The sequence below is a fragment of the Chelonoidis abingdonii genome, chromosome 4 (assembly GCF_003597395.2).
Source record: "Chelonoidis abingdonii isolate Lonesome George chromosome 4, CheloAbing_2.0, whole genome shotgun sequence".
NCBI lineage: Eukaryota > Metazoa > Chordata > Testudines > Testudinidae > Chelonoidis > Chelonoidis abingdonii.
In genome coordinates this window covers 76,107,181-76,126,032 of record NC_133772.1, presented here as the reverse complement: position 1 = coordinate 76,126,032, position 18,852 = coordinate 76,107,181, and the positions used below count along the sequence as shown (strand labels likewise).

At 43.3% G+C, this 18,852-nt stretch overlaps 1 protein-coding gene across 1 annotated transcript in view; it reads right to left on the bottom strand.

Annotated features, from left to right (window-relative positions):
* Positions 1-18,852, bottom strand: part of EXT2 (exostosin glycosyltransferase 2) — a 114,753-nt gene that overhangs the window by 80,962 nt on the left and 14,939 nt on the right. Inside the window, exons 5-7 of the mRNA XM_032790412.2 lie at positions 15,107-15,302; positions 12,366-12,505; positions 11,425-11,518 (exon numbers count right to left, since the gene is read on the bottom strand). Of these exons, the coding sequence (XP_032646303.1) occupies positions 11,425-11,518; positions 12,366-12,505; positions 15,107-15,302 (430 nt within the window). The remainder of the gene's footprint in view (positions 1-11,424; positions 11,519-12,365; positions 12,506-15,106; positions 15,303-18,852) is intronic.

Sequence of the window (18,852 nt, the reverse complement as noted above, 5' to 3'; positions counted from 1 at the left end):
GCAAAGATGGGGCTAGGAATAGGAAGAATCTAGGTTAAGGGTGCTCTTTTCAAGAGACTCAAAAAAATTCTGATCAGTGAATGTCAAGGATTCTGCAACTCCCCTAGTGCTCCTGGCAGTAAGCCAGGTAATCGTTTTTCCTTTCCCTTGCTGTCTGCTGCAACAGACCTTTCCCAAGAGGGAGAGGGGGGCTGGAGCTAACTCCAGTGCATCTGATAAGATGGCAAACTGTCCATGCCTGACATTTATGGAGGACCCAGGGTTCCATGGAAGCACTCTGGGAGGATTAAAACAGGGTTAGCCTCTCTAATCACACTCCCTAAAATTCTACAAATGTCAGATGAATGAAAGTTTTTATATTCAAAAACGATGATTCTAAACAGCCCTGAGACAGAAGTTGCTCCCCATCAAGGCAAGATATACAGCTGGAAATCAATTTTTTTTTAAAAAGCTTCTAAGACCAAACCAATCACCCATAAGAGCTGCCCTGCTGCTCTCTACAAATGGCAGAGCCAGTATATCCTGGAACTACATTTCAAATGACAAGATAAAAAAAACAGCCCTATGGAAGCTCACTCTTCCTCATTCCTCCCTCTATGAGTGTCCAAATATTGAAATTAAGTTTGGCTGGAAATAGAAACTTTTCTCAGTATCAACCAATTACAGCTAACAATCCTACTTCCTATATGTGCCTCACCCTGCAAAAAAATCCATACAATCAATTTGGTTAAACTTTGTCCAGGACCATTTCAGTGCAAAAATGAGAAGTTTCACACGCCTGCACTCACTGCCTGGAGCCAGAAGACAGGCTCATATAGCTGTCAGCAAACTGATAAGAGCTGAAATTACTCCACAAAGTCCTCTTTAAAGAGAAGTCAAAGAAGCACATTAAATAGGAGGGGGAAGGGGTCAGACACACTAGCCACTCATGTTTTAACATGACACTAAAATAAGTCACTGATTTATGCGTATGTTAGTGTCTTCAGTTCCATGTGACCTGGAGAGCTTGAGGCATGGGGGATATGAGCTAGAAAAACTACAGTGGTATTGCTCAGACATTATTTGTTCTGGGAATCTCACCTCCCAATCCAACACTGAAAACTCACTCTAAAATGTCTTGCAATGTCTTTTAAAAATTGGGCTTGTGTCTTTGTTAAAAAAAAAAAAAGGGCATAAAGAAGGCTTGAAAAGTTGTGGGGTTATGTTTGAGGGTTTTTTTGACTGTTTTTGCCTCAGGGCAAAAACACAATTCTCAAGTCTGGTCTTCTTTAGCTCTCCAAGTGGATCTCTTACAGAGTTTTGAATGGGGTGTAGCATGTGTTCATATATTAGCTGAAGGGGTAAGGGTGTTCTACCTTTAACAAAGGCATTCTCTTTCTAGTGTGCTCATTAGTCACTGAATTTAAGTGTTAACACACATTTAAAAAGTGTGACTTAAAAAAAATCCCTTTCCTCAGTTGCATCAGCTTTTAGCTTCTTCACTCTTGTAATCACAAGATCATCATCAGAGTAGACAATGCCTTAATTTCTAATGTAAAAAAACAAAGCGGGGGGGGGGGGAACTAAACCTCCCCACCCCCCCAGCACTCCCCTCTCCCCCACCTTGAAGGTTATCCTTAAATTCCAGTCCTAGATAGTAATGAATTTATCTGTTTGCTGAATTTGAGGCAACATGTTAGGATTTATGGTATCAGTAGAACATAAATTTTCAAGACATACAATACTCTGCTAAACGAATATGCAGACCAAAAATCAGAAAGACTCTGGAAGTCTGTTTACCCTACAAATTACAAAGTGAAAAATGGATTTGCCCTGGAGGAGGACATTTCATACGGGATAGTTTTAGCAGTAGCCATAGGGATGTTGTGTTTTCCTTTCCTTCCTTTTTCTTCACTCTGCTCCTCTCCATCCCCCCACTTCAATCTTTCTCCCCCACCTTCTGTGCCATACTCCTACCACATCCACTCCTTATCCTTCTCTCCCTTCCTTTCTCAATATTCTGCCACAATATTGTTGTTGACCTGTGGCGCAGGGGAAGTGAAAGTAGAACAATGGATGCTGTCCACAGTACAGTTCAGCAACTGCCTGTAGGCATTACCACCAATGTTACAGACTCCATATAGATCTCCAGGTGAGGGAAGGATGGCTCAAGGAGGATGCTCACTAGGGAGCTTCACAGATAACAGGATGGTAACAACACAGAACAGACATGAAGGCAGTCCCAGAAGTGCATGTGTTTCACACCCACTTTGTCTCAATCTCACCAGCTCAGCAGGCTGGTGGCTTTTTTAGGCGGTCAGTCTGTTAAATGGGATAATCGGTGTTCCACTCTAATTGGGACTGGGGCCAGATCAGGTGACCAAAAATCTGGATAAATCAGAGAATGGGATGCCAAGCTTAGGCTGGCAGGCCTAGCCGCCCTGGCTCGGACTGACAGCAAGAGGTCCAGCCATGGCTGAGGCTCGGACTGAGAGTGGGACCACTGACAGCCCCAGCCTCAGCCGCTCTCAATCCCGGGCAGCTGGTGATTCAGTAAATATGGACAGCTGGATAATGGAGGCTTAGATAAGAGTGTCCTACTGTACTGATTTCTGTAAAAATAATAAAGCTAAGCTTAGAAAACAGGGATGCTCCCCTCTGTTCAGAGACACAGTATTATATATGACACACACACACAGTGTCCCTGAACAGAGAGGAGAGTTCCTGTTTTCTGAGCTTACCCATCAGTTATATGCAGTGACAAGCTGCCAAAATCTTAACAACCAGTTCCCTCCTCACCCCACAAGGGGGTCGTGGCCCGCCTGCGCCCCCCAGGACTCCTGCCCCATTCAACCTCCCGCATTTCTTGACACACACACACCCCTCAAGACCCCTGCCCCATCCAACCACCCCTTCTCCCTGTCCCCTGACCACCCCTGGAACTCCTGCCCCTGACTGCCTCCCACCGCCCCATCCAACCCCCCCCTCCTTCCTGACTGTTCCCCCGGGACCCTTGTCCCCATTCAACCCCCCTGTTCCCTGCCCTCTGACTGCCCCGACCTCTATCCACCCCCCAATCCCCCCTGCCCTCTATCCAACTCCTGACCCCTTACCGCGCTGCCTGGAGGTGGCTGATGGCGCTACAGCCGCACCGCTTGGCTGGAGCCAAGCGACGCCACCGCTGCGCAGCGCCTGGAGCACAGGGTCAGGCCAAGCTCGCAGCCCCCCTGCTTCCCGTGAATCAACTGTTCGAGCAGTAAGCCTGAGAGGGCTGAGAAGCAAGCAGTGTCTTCGTGCTCAGGCCCAGGGAGGCAGAGCGGAGATGAGCTGGGGCCGGGGAGCGAGGCAGGGAGCTAGAGCACCCACGCAGGGCCGGCTCCAGGCCACAGCGCGCCAAGTGTGTGCTTGGGGCGCCATGCTGCAGGGGGCGCTCTGCCGGTTGCCGGGAGAGCGGCAAGGTGGATCCGGTGGAGCTCCCGCAGGCATGCTTGCGGATGCTCCACCGAAGCCACGGGACCGGCGAGCAGCAGAGCGCCCCCTGCGGTGTGCCGCCATGCTTGGGGTGGCGAAATGGCTAGAGCCGGCCCTGCACCCACAGGTTTGGCGCCACTTTTGGATAATGGGCTCAGGGGGAGCAGTTGCTCCACCCCAGCTATGCTCCTGGGTCACTTCAACTTATCAGTTGTTAAATTTAGAAGCCCGAGCAGAACAACCGGTTCTAAACTGGTTTCTAAATTTAACAACCGGTTCCTGCGAACTGGTGCAAACAGGCTCCAGCTCACCACTGGTTATATGGCTGTAAATGTTTTCACAATAATGCAGAGTGGGGTGTGAACATGAAGATTTAATTTTGGGGAGGGGCACAGGATGCAGAGTTTGGGTGGCCTGGGGGCTCTGATGGCAATACATTTTGCTGGTCAGAACAAAAAAAGCAAAGGCTAGCAAGGCACAGTTTCATAGCAAATCAGTGGCAGTGCAGGGAGATTGAATACAACTCAGGTTTCCTGATTTTTAGTCGTGCTCAAACCACTAAATACTGCTGCCTCTTTTCCCTGATTTATACCATACACTGTCCTGGTAAAGCAGCTATGCAAAATGAAGTTGTATTGAAAGCACAAAAGCCAACTCACGTCAGCCCTGGAAAAACAACACAAGGGCTAATGTGTCCGTATGCTACCCTCCTCATGATAGCAATGATTTAATCCTCATAGCGACCAAACTATTTTCTCCCAGCCCAAACCTAAAAAAGAAAGTTTATTTACAAGCTCTTGTGTGCTGTAAATTTAAGACATTTCCATTTAATGGCTTTCTTGATTTCCCATCAGATGCTTGGCAAAGTAATTCGAGCAAGAAAATTTGAAAAATTAAACTCAAACAAACAACTTCCTTCAACAGTCTTATTGTCAAAGAGATTTTTAATCTATATCAAATTGATGAAAAAAACGTAATCTTGATATATGAACTCCACTGAGTTAATCACAGAAAGATGCTGTACAGAGAGCTGCTAACAAATGGAGAAGACAGGCAAATAAAATTTTAAATACTATGATTCAATTCCAGTGTTTTCCCATTAAGGGCAAAGATTTCTGCATTTGAGGAGCAACTGCTTTATACTGGCACAGTACATACAGATAGTTTAGAATTTAGCACAACTCGGGTGCTCCTTCATCATGTGCGTGTGTATCTAATAGTGTATGTTTTACACAATGGTGTGGTTTTATCAGCATGAGATCACGATAGCTGTATTATTTATAAAAAAAAGCCAATGTGTGTTATTCAGGTCACCCCCAGAGAGAACACTACAGCAATATGTATTCTGTATGAGCCAGATATTTCACAGGAATATTTTAGAAATATGTTAGTTTTGAAATGTTTTATGAAGTTGTTTTTTTTGTATGTCTCTACCTGTAATGTCTGGCACCTAGGTTACCAACAGTACAGAGCTCAGGAATTCCATTAAAACATCAAAAAACTTTTGTTAAAAAAACCACAAAATGGCACATATAGCGGTGTGCCTATCCCACTTCTGCCCTGAAGGGCTTAAAACAGCCCTGGGAGAGGGCTGTGGCAGGGAAAGAAGCTACTAGCCTGACTAGGGAAGCAGCCACAGCTGGGCCATGTCCCAGTCAGGCCTCATCTGGCCCTATATAAGAGGCTGGGAGCCAGGAGCTCAACAGTCTCTCTCTGCATTCAGAAAGGGAAGGGCCTGGCTGCAGGGAGGCTAACCAGGTATCTGGAGTGGTGCAGGGCTGGGGAGAATGCCAAGGAAGCCCAGGAGCTCCAGCAAGGAAAGCCCCAGGCTGCAGGCCTGGTAAAGCCTATTAGGTACTGGGTTGCAGGGGCAGCCCACGGGTAGCCAGAGGCAGCAGGTCCAAACCTCTTTGCCTGTGAGGAGTGGCTTATGCTGCAGTCTGCCCTAGTGAACGGGGCCTAGATGGAGACTGGGCAGTAGCCAAGACTGATGCAAAGTGGAGATGGGGGGCGGGTTCTCCAGGGAGCAGGAAACCCAGAACTGTGGGGGTACTGCCATGGGGCAGGACCCAGTTAGAGGGGCACTGGGGTCCTGGAAGGGACAGGGGAGCCAGAAGTGGTAGCGGATCACCGGCCGACAGAGGGCGCTCCAGAGGGCTGGTGAGCTAATTCCCCGAGATAACCAGCAGAAGGCACCACTGGGTGAATCCCGCACCTTTACAGCACACTTCTAAGGTCCAATATCTCAGGCCCTTCCAAGCCTAAAGCAAATGTGGTGGGAATGCATTGGGAAGCTAGTAGACACGTGTGTGTGTGTGTGTGTATGTGTGTACATAAAAATATCACATTACTGTCAGAACTGTGTCCGATTTTAAGTCAACACAAGGGGTGAAGGAGGACATTTTGTGGGATTGCCTTCACTTTAAAACAATAAACCTATTTGAAATGTTAAAATTAGCTATGGAGGAAATAGATTAGTGGACAGAGCAGAGGAGCCATTCAAAGGTGAATGATAAATTCATTTTATCAAATGATATCACCTCCACATGTGGAATTTTATGAAAGTTGTGGGTGGAGGAAAGTAGTTAAAAAGAACTCTAGCTCTTATCTGCTGGTATGAAAATATGTAGATTCAAGAGCACAATCATTTCCATAGCAACTTTAATCCAACGATTTCAAATTACTTTCTAAGCATTAATAAGCGTCAACACATTGTTATACCTATTTTACTACTGGCCAAGCTCCATTCTTCGTGCCTCAGTTTAAACACAGTCAAAGTGCTTTAAGGTGTAAGAGGCAGAACTGGAACAGAAGATAGTTATGATTCCACTCCACTGTTTCAGCTACTAAACACGCCAATTTTAACCAGGAATCTGGCCACAGGTTTCACAGATGATAAATGACACTTAAGGCTAGCTACAGTCAGTCTCTTTCAGGTCAGAGCCACATCCTCACAGGGATAATCATCACAAGATAGTGAAGAAAGTGCAGTTATTCTTCAGAAGTAGGGCGTCCAGACAGCAAATGTGACAAATCGGGATGGGGTGGGGGGGTAATAGGAGCCTATATAAGAGGCTCAAAATTCGGACTGTCCGTATAAAATCAGGACATCTGGTCACCCTATTCAGAAGTGAAGCAATGAATAGCAGGAGAAGAAAACAGGGCATACATTGTTAAATACTGTTGAGCAAAGTAACTTACCTAAAACAATGACAAATAATCCTCTGAAACAGTGCAAAGACAGAATGTAGGGAAATAATGCTCCCAAACAAGCAGAGTACAGATTAGAAAAGCATTCTGTAACCATTACATAAGAGACAGCAGCTAAGCAGATAGATACTAGCAAACACTACCACACATCACAGTGGAAAGCAATGGGGAAAGAGGTGTAATTCACAGCTGGAAAAAGGATAAACAAGCTCTTATATTTATCTACAGAAGGGCATCTACAAATACTTATTAGTCAGGGTCCAGCTCAGGCAAGGTGCTTGTAGATGGGCCGACTCACCCCTGCATCGACTCCTGCTGGTGTCTTCTGGCAATTAGCTCGATTCAGCTCTGGAGTGCCCTCTGCAGGCTGGTGATCCAATTGTCCCCTGGACCCGGTGCCCTTTTACACGGGGTGCTGCCCCCTGGCAGTAACCCCTTTCTCTTAGGGTCTCCCCTCCCTGGGGAACCCCCACCCTCTATCCCCACCTTGCCTCAGTATATGGCTACTGCCAATCATTGTCTAGCCCCACACCCTGGGGCAGACTGCAGTATCAGCCTACTCATCACTGGCAAGGAGGATTTGGACCTGCTGCCTTGGCCTACCCCTAGGCTGCCTTTTGCAACCCCCAGTACCTATTAGCCAATGCTAGGCTGCAGTCTGGGGCTTTCAAGGCTAGAGCTCTCCAGCTCCTCTGCCTTTCCCCAGCCCTGCTTCACTCAGGTACCTTATGTCCAGCTCCCTGCAGCCAGGCCCATCTCCCTCTATAGCTAGAAAGAGACTGTCTTGGCTTCTGGCTCTCAGCCTCTTATAGGGGCTAGCTGGGCCTGACTGGAGCATGGCCACAGCTGAGCCTACTTTCCCCAATCAGCCCAGGCTTCTTGCCCCAGCCTAAAGGCTGCTTTCTCCAGCCACAGCCTGTTCCCAGGGCTGGTTTTAACCCCTTCAGGGCAGGAGCAGGGGTCCACCCTGCTACACTAAAGCAGCAGGGCTGAGATGTCACCCACAAGTTGACTGCCTTTGAATCTTTTAGTACCTGACACCTCAAAGACTCAATCACACTCAAACTCTCCTTTCCTTCACCAGCCCCTGAAGTCTTGAATTGTGATTAATCTTCATTTATTAATTAATGCATGCACAGTGCCATACAAGTGCTAAATATAATTTAAGGAGTCAAACAGCAAAGAGTAGAAGATGAGAGTTTGAAGGTGTAGATGCTTGGATGTCGCAGGATGACCTTCCAACTAGACAAGAAGTTCCAGGATTTTTTTTCCCCAGAATAATTCCCATCAGAAGAAGGTAAGTATATTTTTAACCTCTATGTCAAGGGCCAACTAAATATATTGCCCCATTGTGAAACTGAGAGAACAGCAGAATGCAGACAGCTGTGAGACATGTAATGATTTACTTTGTGAATCAATCCTTTATTTTGCTATTCAGTGTCACATCAGATGTTAGATATTATTTTCTGAATATCTGATTTGGAAATATCACAAGACCAGGTATCACAGAGAGGACTTCACAGATGCTTAGCACTGGGAATCCAGCAATAAATAAGGCTGATAAAGTGTTAAATGTGTCCTCAGCCTGCAGCAGACAGAGCCAGCCTCAGAAGACAAGAGGAAGGTGGGCAGAGAGCCTGTTGACAGACCTTGCTGCAATTTTATTCCAGAATTTTCACCAGCTAATATGCACAAGAATATTCATCACATGTGAAAAAGAATCCATGTGTATGAGTAATTTGGTGTGACTGAGGAATGAGAGAAGCTCTAAAATGGTCAGCGATACTCTGGAATTTACAACAATGGCTAGTGCAGACCATTTATATGCCAGAAAACTCCACATAAAACACCACTGATCCTCTCCAACCAAACACTAACTTGACTGGGTGAGGAAGGAGAAAATTGCTCCAGGCCAATGGGAACTGCTGGAAGCAGCATCCAGTAAGTCCCTTGGCCTGTGCCGCTTCCAGCAGCTCCCATTGGCCCGGAGCAGCAAGCTGCAGCCAAAGGGAGCCGTGATTGGCTGGACCTGTGGATGTGGCAGGTAAACAAACCAACCCGGCCCGCCAGGGCTCTCCCTACACAAGCAGCGACCCCAGTTTGAGAAAAACTGCCTTAGAATGTCTGAGCTGCCAATGTAAAATACTGCACATTCACCACAACCCTTATGCATTTTAGTACCCAGAACTTGTATGCTATCTCTAATTTTCTCCTTTCCCTACACAAGTGGCGACCCCAGTTTGAGAAACATTGTTCTTAGGAGCTTTTTTAAAAATATATATTTTAATTCAAAGCACCTGGCAAAGACTTCATACATATATAGGGGCATGTGTATATATTCACAGCTCTAATAGGTGCTGTTTTTAGCACCTATTAGAGTTGTGAATATGTGCACATCTCTGGCAGTTGACCTAAAGATAACACAGCCATAGTAGTTAACTGGAGTGGGTGAATAAAGGGAATGGAAACCTCTGCTGGCTGCTGTGATACTTGCAAAGGCTTCTGTTCTGCATACAAGGAAAGTTAAACTAGTTATAGAAATTAGACATGAAGGAAATGGAAGATTAAATTATCTAGTCTATTCTTTGCACCAGCACATGCAGAATGGATCCATATAGTTAGGGCTCTACCAAATTTACGTCCATTCTGGTCAATTTCATGGCCATAGTATTTGAAAATTAGTCAATTTCACATTTTCAGATGTTTATATCTGAAATTTCAGTGTTGTAATCGTAGGCGTCCTGACCCAAAAGAGGGTTGCGGGGGGGTATCACAAAGCTGTTGTAGAGGGGATTGCAGGATTGTCACCCTCACTTCTGTGTGCCCAGCTGTGGAGCTTCCTGCAGCAGGAGGAGGCACAAGGAGATGCGTCTCATCTCCCTGAGAGTAACTGTGTAGGGAAAGAGGAAGTCCTGTGCCTCCCCAGCCCGGGGACTAGCAGCTGAAGCCTGGGGAACAGTAAGGGCCCCCCAGCTCGAGTGCCCCCAGCCCTGCCCCTCCCTCTCCTTCTCCCCTCCAATAGCTAGATTTCATGAGGGAGGGCCTATTTCATGGTCCATGACACATTTTTCACAGCCATGAATTTAGTAAGGCCCTACATATAGTATAGCTTCCAGCACTGTGTAATTACGAGTGAATTGAACAATGGGACTTATATTACTTGGAAAGACTATTCCACATATTACAAATCTCACCATAAGGAATATTTTCTGATATTTATCTTAAATTTCCTATTTCTGAATTTCATCTCCGTACTTCTACTTGTACCTCTTGGACCACTTAAACCTTTTCTTCCTCTCCTTGATATTTACAAGTATCATCAGGGAGGAAGGATGGCCTCATGGCTAAGGTTATAACTTGGGACTCAAGAGGCCTGTGTTAAATTCCTTCTCTGCCACAGAAATCATGTATGACTTTAAACAAGTCCCTTTGTTATCCCTTTTACAAATGGAGAACTGTACCTCTCTACCCACAGTGGTAGTGTAAGACTACATCAGTAACTGTGAGGCACTCAATGACAAGAGTAACAGAAATACCTTAAATAAAAGTATCCGTGAAATGCAAATATCCTTCTTTCCCTATGCCTCCAAGATGCTCAGCCACTTTACCACAATCTGCCTACAGCCAATAATTGTACTGATCTGCTCAGCTGAGCCACTGACACACACACCTGCATGAGAATACTCAGGTCAGAGCAAGTACCTGGTATTATGGACACTAACAATCTGTAGCAAACAGGCAGTATCATCTATCGGACTGAACTGGGAACAGAGTCAATACTCCTTGATTATATTCCTGGCTCCATTCAACTCATTCCATGACCTTATATAAGTCACAACCTCTCTGACTCTTTTCCCCTTGTAAAACAGGTATAACATCTATCTTACAGGGATGTGTAATTAACGTATATAAAGCATTTTGTATTTAACTACCACCTTTCAGCCAAAGATTTCAAAGTATATTTATAGATCTGGACATATGTAGGTTAAGCAGAATTCATTAATCTCTCACTTCAATGAATTTAGCTATGGTTGAGCAGGAAGCTACAAATTTGCACTGTGGTTTTATCAGAAATTTGTCTTAACTTGCAAGAGCAGGGAAATAAAACTGAACTCTGCAGGAATTTGATCATCACTGTGCATTGAGAAAACAGAGAGAAGAGAGTAAAATGAAATTACTTACAGTGGAATTTGGTCAGCTACTCGGGTAAGCACCCCTGCTCTTGTGGAAAGTACCATGGGATCTTTAATGAACAGGTGGTCTGGACCTCAGTTTTACTTTTCACAGTATTTACGCAGTCCATGCTCGGGAGACCCTGACCATTGTGGGCACTGAAGATCCCATAACATCTTTCACAATAGCATGGATGTTAACATAACATGCCAGAGAAATCCCAGTGTGAGTAACTGAATTCTGCATACTCAAGCGTTCTTCTACAACTGCAATCATATGCAGTGTTCTTAAATTCCTGACCTAAACTACACTGTAGTACTGTTAAACAGCTGCTCTTCAGCAGATTTTAGTTGTGCCAGAAATGAATAAAATTATCTTTGCATATTCAGTATTTAAGTATTCTGAGCATTATATAAATGTCAGTTATTGTATTTTTAGTGCAAAAAATCAGCGAGCTGAATGAACTGAACTTTAATAAAATGAGAAAATGCAGAATGCTTCTACTCCCAACCACACTTCACACACATACACAGACAGTGGACACACATGAACTCATATATAGACTTAAACACTATATTCAGGCTACTTTACCTGTCTCTGCATCTCCTCAATCTGCCGCTGAGGAATGCTTTGCAGAATGCTGTACATTTCAGGCATTTTTTCTTCAGGTATCACAACAGAGGCTCTAAATGCAAAACAGTGAGGGGAAAAAAGTATAAAAATGCCACTTGAGAACATACCAATAGTCCATCTAAACTGGTATCATAACATGCTACGCTCTAGAGGTTTCAGAGGAAGGCATGAGCCTCTGTAATGTAATTAATTATTCAATACTAGACCACTGGGGAATTTCTTCATGACCCCAGCTGCTCAACCTAAGGGAAATGCCCAAGAACTCTGTGGGGTGCATTTGCAGAAGAGCAGCTGCAAGTGGTTAGATAGAGGAGTGTGGTCTAATGAATTAAGTATGGACTGGGAGCCAAGAATTCCTGTGTTCTAATTCCAGCTCTGTCAGTAACTTGGTGTAATTCTGAATAAATCATTTAGGGAAAAAGAGTGTTAAGTTCGTAAACTTGTATGCACACAAAATGGGCATTTTGCGTGCATACAAAATCTCTGCCGTGACTCAGTCACTCACACCTGTATAATGGGGATACTTCTTTCCTTCACAGGGGTTTGGGAGGTATAAACTGCTAGAAGTCAATTTAAACAGCTTGAGTGCAAATACAAGTGTGAAAAGGCCAATAATTTTTGTTCTATAGATGAATATCCCGAGCTGCAAGAGACAGGAAATCCAATACCAAGAATTGCACAGTCTGTGCTGCTCACTGCCCTCCTTTGTCCCCTCTCATTTTCCTGCTCCATTACTTCCTGTGCTTGGATGCATCCATAGTGTGGACTTCAGCTGCCCTGTTGTCAGCATTCTCATGCAGCCCCCTGCATATTCTGTTTCTTCACTTCTAAGTCGTGAGGTTTCCAGTGGCATGCATAACTTACACAGGTATAGAGGGTGAAAACCAGTAAGTACGAACCTCTTCCAGTCCAGAACTTCAGAGAAAGGCAAAACATAGGAGTCAGCAATAACAACAGGGACACAGCCAGCCTGAAGTACATCACTTAGCACAGCTTGTCCCAGGCGAGCACCACGCAGAACGATGCAGAATGTGGCTTCCTGTCAGTGAATAGCAACCATAAACAAAGATGAAAAAACATTACATCCCTATAATTTATATATAAATTCCCCTCTGAACACAGACGTTAAAGGAAAACATCACTCAAGTTTGCTCTATGCCATCATCATGTTCTGAGTTATCATGAGACCCAAAATAATGTGCAATTTTATTCTGCCCTGGCCACTGGGTGTAAAGTAAAAAATGAGGACAGGATGAACTAACAGGGCTTTTCCATCTTGTGTTTTAGTGATCTCATGTCAGAAGTTTAATCCCTCAGGAAAGACAAAAGAATGCCAAACCCTTTACAAACCTAACATCTTAATGGCTGACTATGATCATGATTAAGACTATGATTATGTCACGGAGGTTGCAGAAATTATGGAATCCATGACTTTCAGAGACCTCCATGATATTGGGGAACTGCAGCAGCCCAGCCACCGCCAGCAGCAGGGTACCCTCCCGCAGCAGCTCAGCTGTCATGGGCAGCGGTTCCTCCAGGGTCTCTGTCAATCTGACCTAGGGGAAAATTCTTTTCCAACACCAAATATGCCAATCAGTTAGACCACAAGCATGTGGGCAAGACCCACTCACCAGACACACAGGAAAGAATTCTCTGTATTAATTCAGAGTTTTTTCCATCTAGTGTCACGTCTCTCCCATTGGAGATATTTGCTAACAGTTGTCGTGGATGGGCCATGAGACACTGGGCAACTTCATCATACCATCCCCTCCATAAACTTATCAAGCGCAGTCTTGAAGCAAGTTGTTTTTTGCTCCCACAACTTGCCTTGGAAGGCTGATCCAGAACTTCACTCTTCTGATGGTTAGAAACCTTTATCTAATTTCGAGCCTGAACTTGTTGGTTGCCAGCTTATATCCATTTGTTCTTGTGTCAACATTGACCCTTAACTTCAGTAACTCCTCTCCCTCCCTGGTGTTCATCCCACTCTTGTATTTACAGAGTACAATCAGATCTCCCTTTTGCCTCCATTTTGTTAGGCTGAACAAACCAAGCTCCTTAAGACTCCTCTTGTAAGGTAGGTTCTCCATTCCTCTGTGATCCTAGTAGCCCTTCTCTGCACCTGTTCCAGTTGAAGTCATCCTTCTTGAACACGGGTGACCAGAAATGCACACAGTATTCCAGTATTCCAGATGAGGTGTCACCAGCGCATTGTACGATGGTACAATATTCGTATGAGACTATCTATTCAGAGCATCCAGTTTGCTTTCTGAAGGAGGCAGTTAAATATGAGAACTAGGAATTAAAAGTCTTGGCTGTCCCCTCATTTGCTTCCCAATAAAGCTGTGAAACCTAGGTTCATATCAGAACACTGATGAGCAGTTCTAAAAGCTCAGCCAAGAGAAGATTGTAAAACACGATGCATTAGCAACCTAGCAGTCCAGGAGTCTGTTTAATAAAAGCAACAGTAAAGAGAGTGCAGGAAAGGATGTGCTGGGATGAAATCTCAGACTGCTTTGGGGAGGATGGAGGAAAAAGGAGAAAAACGCATTTTAAACACCTACTTGATAGATCACAGGGCAGCAGGTGAAAGACTCTGGGTAGGTCTAGGGTAATAAGAACAGAGCCCCAGATGTGGACACACATGCTCATCTGCCCAGATAACCATTTTTCCTGTCTAGACAAAAGTTACTATAAATATATCTCCTTGTATCATTGCTGTTATCAACCAGACATTCCAAAAGGAGATGCAGGGCTCTGCAAGGGAAAGTATTTTAACAATCTCTGCATGTGCCAGCTCTCGAGTTAAAAGTTATATATATCTATCCCCTCGTCTGCTATCCTTGAATGATACAGTCTTCATTAAAGCAGCAAAGTGAAGAGAAATCATCATTCTTCTGGATGAAGGTTTACAACTCAGAACAACCTTTCCCTTCCTCTCACCCTCCTCCACTTGGAATTTTAAATCTCTTTCCTACAAAATGTAACAGAACTGGAGGAAAAACAAATTTATCATACTGCAGAAAAACAAATTTATCATAATTTGTTGAAATTCAATGATGGATTACATGCTGGTGGCCAGAGATGGAGTGCAGAGGAATATTCCCCAACTGGACAAAAGTATAGCTGGCTTCACCACGCTGCATGCTAAAGTACTTCTACTCTGTACTGGGGGCTTGCCAGAAGACACAGGAGTCTGAGAAAGCTTATCTGGTTTTATCTTCATCGACACATCAAAAGCCCTCTGGAAGTTGGGCCAAGGCCATCAAACACATTTCACCTAGATGTTTCCATAGCTGCACACTGTTAAATCTTCAATCTCAGTTTGTCATGGGTACACAGGGCACTATGTGGAATTGTTTTTCAAACACTAAACTGCATACCCCCTTAATCCCTGTATATCCCTTCAAGTTCATAACACACTTTTGGTCCTTCGAGTTCAATGAGGATAACTGTAAATTAGAATATAATTTACTTTTAAGATACAACACTCTGTTTAATGTAATAGACTTTTTGTTTTCAAATTCTTCCAGCAGTTTAACTGAAAATTAAGGAAGCATGCTATCTAAACTAAACAAAAACTCTTTGCTAAGCTAAGCATCATTGGGTCTGTGGGGCTATGCAGCTTTAGCAGCCTTACCTGAAGCACCTGAGGGTAATCAAAGACCTGGTTCTTGTGGCAACGTTTACGAACAGAAGGAACTCCCTCTGACAGATTTGTGCACTTGTCCAGGATCAGCACAGACTCTCCGTTCTCAGCCTGAAGAGCCTCCAAGTCAGAACGATATTCTGGGTGAAGAGCCATTTGGGATGACAGGATGAAGTACCTACGAGGACTGAAAAGTGGAACCAAAGTGACCTGACATTTCCAGGAGTTTTCTCTCTAAAGATTCTGGAACTCATTTCTTTCTATCTTGGCCCAGCAGAGTCCAGATTTACTTACCTGCTGGACACACCTCAAAACTCATCTTTTTTCCTCCAATATTTGGGGACAGAACAGGATGAGAGTTGGAAGGAGTTATTAACTAACTGATATAGCATAATTAAGATTTGGCCAGATCTAATTATTATTGTATGGACAACAAGAAGTAGAGATAAGCTCCTCAAAGTGACATACAGATTATTGTAAATTTTAAGTCTTGAAAAGGGTGCCCAAAAGCTTGGGATGGGCAACTCTTCATCTGTTACACAAACTGAAACAAAAATAAATTTGCAACATACCAAGAGAGCCTCTGATGCAAGACTATTACAGCATGTGTTCACTTGGTTATATTTTACATGATGTTAGTGTTTTATTGTAAAGCATCCAGAACACATTGGATGACTGATGTGACGTTCTTCTACTTGTAGACATTTTAGTTAATTTTATATGGATAAAAGGTGCTGACAGCCCTGGCACCCTATGTTGATCCACAGAATAGATACAGTAAGGGCAGTAGTTAGATAAAGTTCTCCTCACTGATTCAGCCTTGTATCTTTGTGTTATCCTGGAAGGACCACTTATAGGACAGAAGTCTGAGTTTAGCATCATTGCCCCATTCAGCCATTGACCTCTGCTGAGACTAATAAATTTATATTTATAATGTAAATTGCTAACATACAAGATAAGTTATTTTAATATGAACATATTCAAAAATGTATTTTAACAGTTCAGATCAAAAATGCATGGATATAGTCTCAAGTTAGCTATTCATGTCTTTAAGCTGTGCAGCTCATTCATGCTGGAGTACAGCACACTGCACCAAAAACAGAGTCCTAAAATTTATTCTGATCCTTCATTTAAAGATCAGCTAACACAGACTACTCTACTATGTGTGATGCAAGGAAATACACAGTATGTGCCTCCCTCCCCCCTCATTCTGCCAAGAACACTCAGGAAATATGAGGCCTCTATTTAAGATTCCAATTTCCGTCCATTTGATGGCTGGCATTTTATTTTATTTTATTTTATTTTATTTTTTTTTTTAAGATGTAAGGCTCTAACGCGCACACATTATAAAGCTGAACTCTGCCCTACCCACCCTCCTTACCATCTCCACACCAGCAGTTTTGGCTACTCCAATTAGACAGTTGAGTTACATGAACTTTATTTGTAATGCTATTTTTGTAACTCACAGAGGCTTGCTGGAATATTTACTCCTGGCATCACTGAATTTATAATTCTGCTTCAGGCAACTAAGCTATAAAGAAACTAAATCACAAACTCTAAATCCAGCTCTCTAAAGGAAACAAAAATAAAATTTACCTTACAAGCCAGCACAGCTGTTGTTAAGTGCTAATAATGGCAATGGCCAGCCAGAAGTCGCACAAGGTTGTTCACTTTTATGCTTTAATCATTTAAGACCAAAATTCTGGCATAACATTGTCAACATCCCATGACAGCAAAACCCTGTGATCCAAGTCTTGCTATAAATGGATGTAAAATCCTAATGTATACGAAGCCTGACAGTTTAGAATAATGGTACATAATTGTATCTACTGACCTATGATCAAATTCGGACCAGCTTTCTTTTGTCATTTTTTCCCCACTCCCACCACAAAAGAAAAATAAAATTCATGGTGACCAATTGTTTTTAAAATTACATCAATGATTGGCCACCAGATGGCACTCTACGCAAGCAGTAGCCCACTAACTCTGCCAATAATCAGTGTGCAATGATATACGGTGGTTGCAAAATATTCACTAAATCGGTGACTGATGTACTTGTACTTGCTCCCAGATACTCATCTGTTCTCTCATGCACTGCAGCCAGCCTTATCACCTGGCTGATCATGTGGACATGAACTACGAAGATGTCTGTACTAAAGAGAAACCATAGAAGCTGAGGGCTACCCGATGAATTTGGTTCCTACATATGAAGATGATGTTCTCTCCCTCTTTGCTTAAGGTAACAATTTATCAAACGCCAAATGGGATTCACTTAAGTGACACTGTATTGTTCACACACACGAATATTTGAAGCAATGAGAAAAACCATGTATATGATTACCGCTCCAGGTTGTCCTGCAATCATTTGTTTACCTTAGAGTTTGAGGTGACCTGAAATTCAAAATTCAAGTTTACAGCCCTCAAAAGACAATAGCAAAAACACTGACATCGTCAGCAGAAGAGATTACTGACATGTAAGGTAAACTTCTGATCTGAAGTTGGCCGCATTCCTTTAACCACTTGGGTGCTGCCTCAAGTACCCAGGGTACACCAGTTAAAAATGCATCATTGTTAGCATTGCACTATGTAGCAGATATTTCATATGTGAAGGACAACATTTGACAGGAAGTGATCATCACACAAAGGACTGAAAGTTTCTGGGTCACATTCATGGCTTCGTATCGATTTTGCTGTGACATGTGAACAAGTCACTTAAGCTTACTGGCTCAGTTTACTGATCTGTTAAATAGGAATAGTGACAGGCAAGGAAGGCCTCATTGTCAAGTGCTTTCGGCTGCTCAGGTAAAAAGGTATTATGAACACAATATTTAAAAAAAATAATCATAGATTAATAGATTTTAGGCCAAAAAGGACAGTTAAATCATCTACTCGGACCTTCTGTATATTACAGGCCAGAGGATTTCATCCAGTTACTACTGTAATGAGCCCAATTTGTATTTGACTAAAATATATCTTCCAAAGAGGCAACCAGTCTTAATTTGGAGACATCAAGAGATGAAGAATCCATCACTTTCCTTTGTTGTTTGTTCCAACAGGTTAATACCCTCACTTAAACGAGTGTTTTATTTATAATTTTAAACTGTCTGGCTTTAACTTCCAACCATTGGTTCTTGTTATGCCTCTCTCCACTAGATAAGGAGCCCATTAGTATCCAGTATTTTCTCCTCATGAAAGTACCCAAATACTAATCAACTATCTTGCAGATCTACTAAACAGATTGAGCTCTTTAAATAAGAGATTTTTTCTAGCCTTCTAATGATTTCTGTGTTTTATTTACCCTCACCCAGTTTTCAACATCTTTTTAAAATGTGGGCCACCAGAAATGGACACAGTATTCCAATTATCAGTCTCAACAATGCCATATACAGAGGTAAAATCCCGCCCTATTCCTACGCATTATTCCCCTTACACACCCAAGGCTGTATGTCCCTTCCTTTTTCACCACAGCATTGCAATGGGAGCTTATGTTGAATTGTTTGTCCACTAAATCCTGTTCAGAACCCCTGCTTTCCAAGATAAAATCCCCCATTCTGTATGTATGGCATATATTCTTTGTTACTAGATGTATAACCTTGCATTTGGCTGTATGAAAACATTTTTTTTGAATGGGCCCAGCTTACCAGGCAATCCATATTTCTCTGAATAACTGTCCCACCCTTAATATTTACCATTTCTCCAGTCTTCATGTCGCCTGAAAATTTTATCAACAACGATTA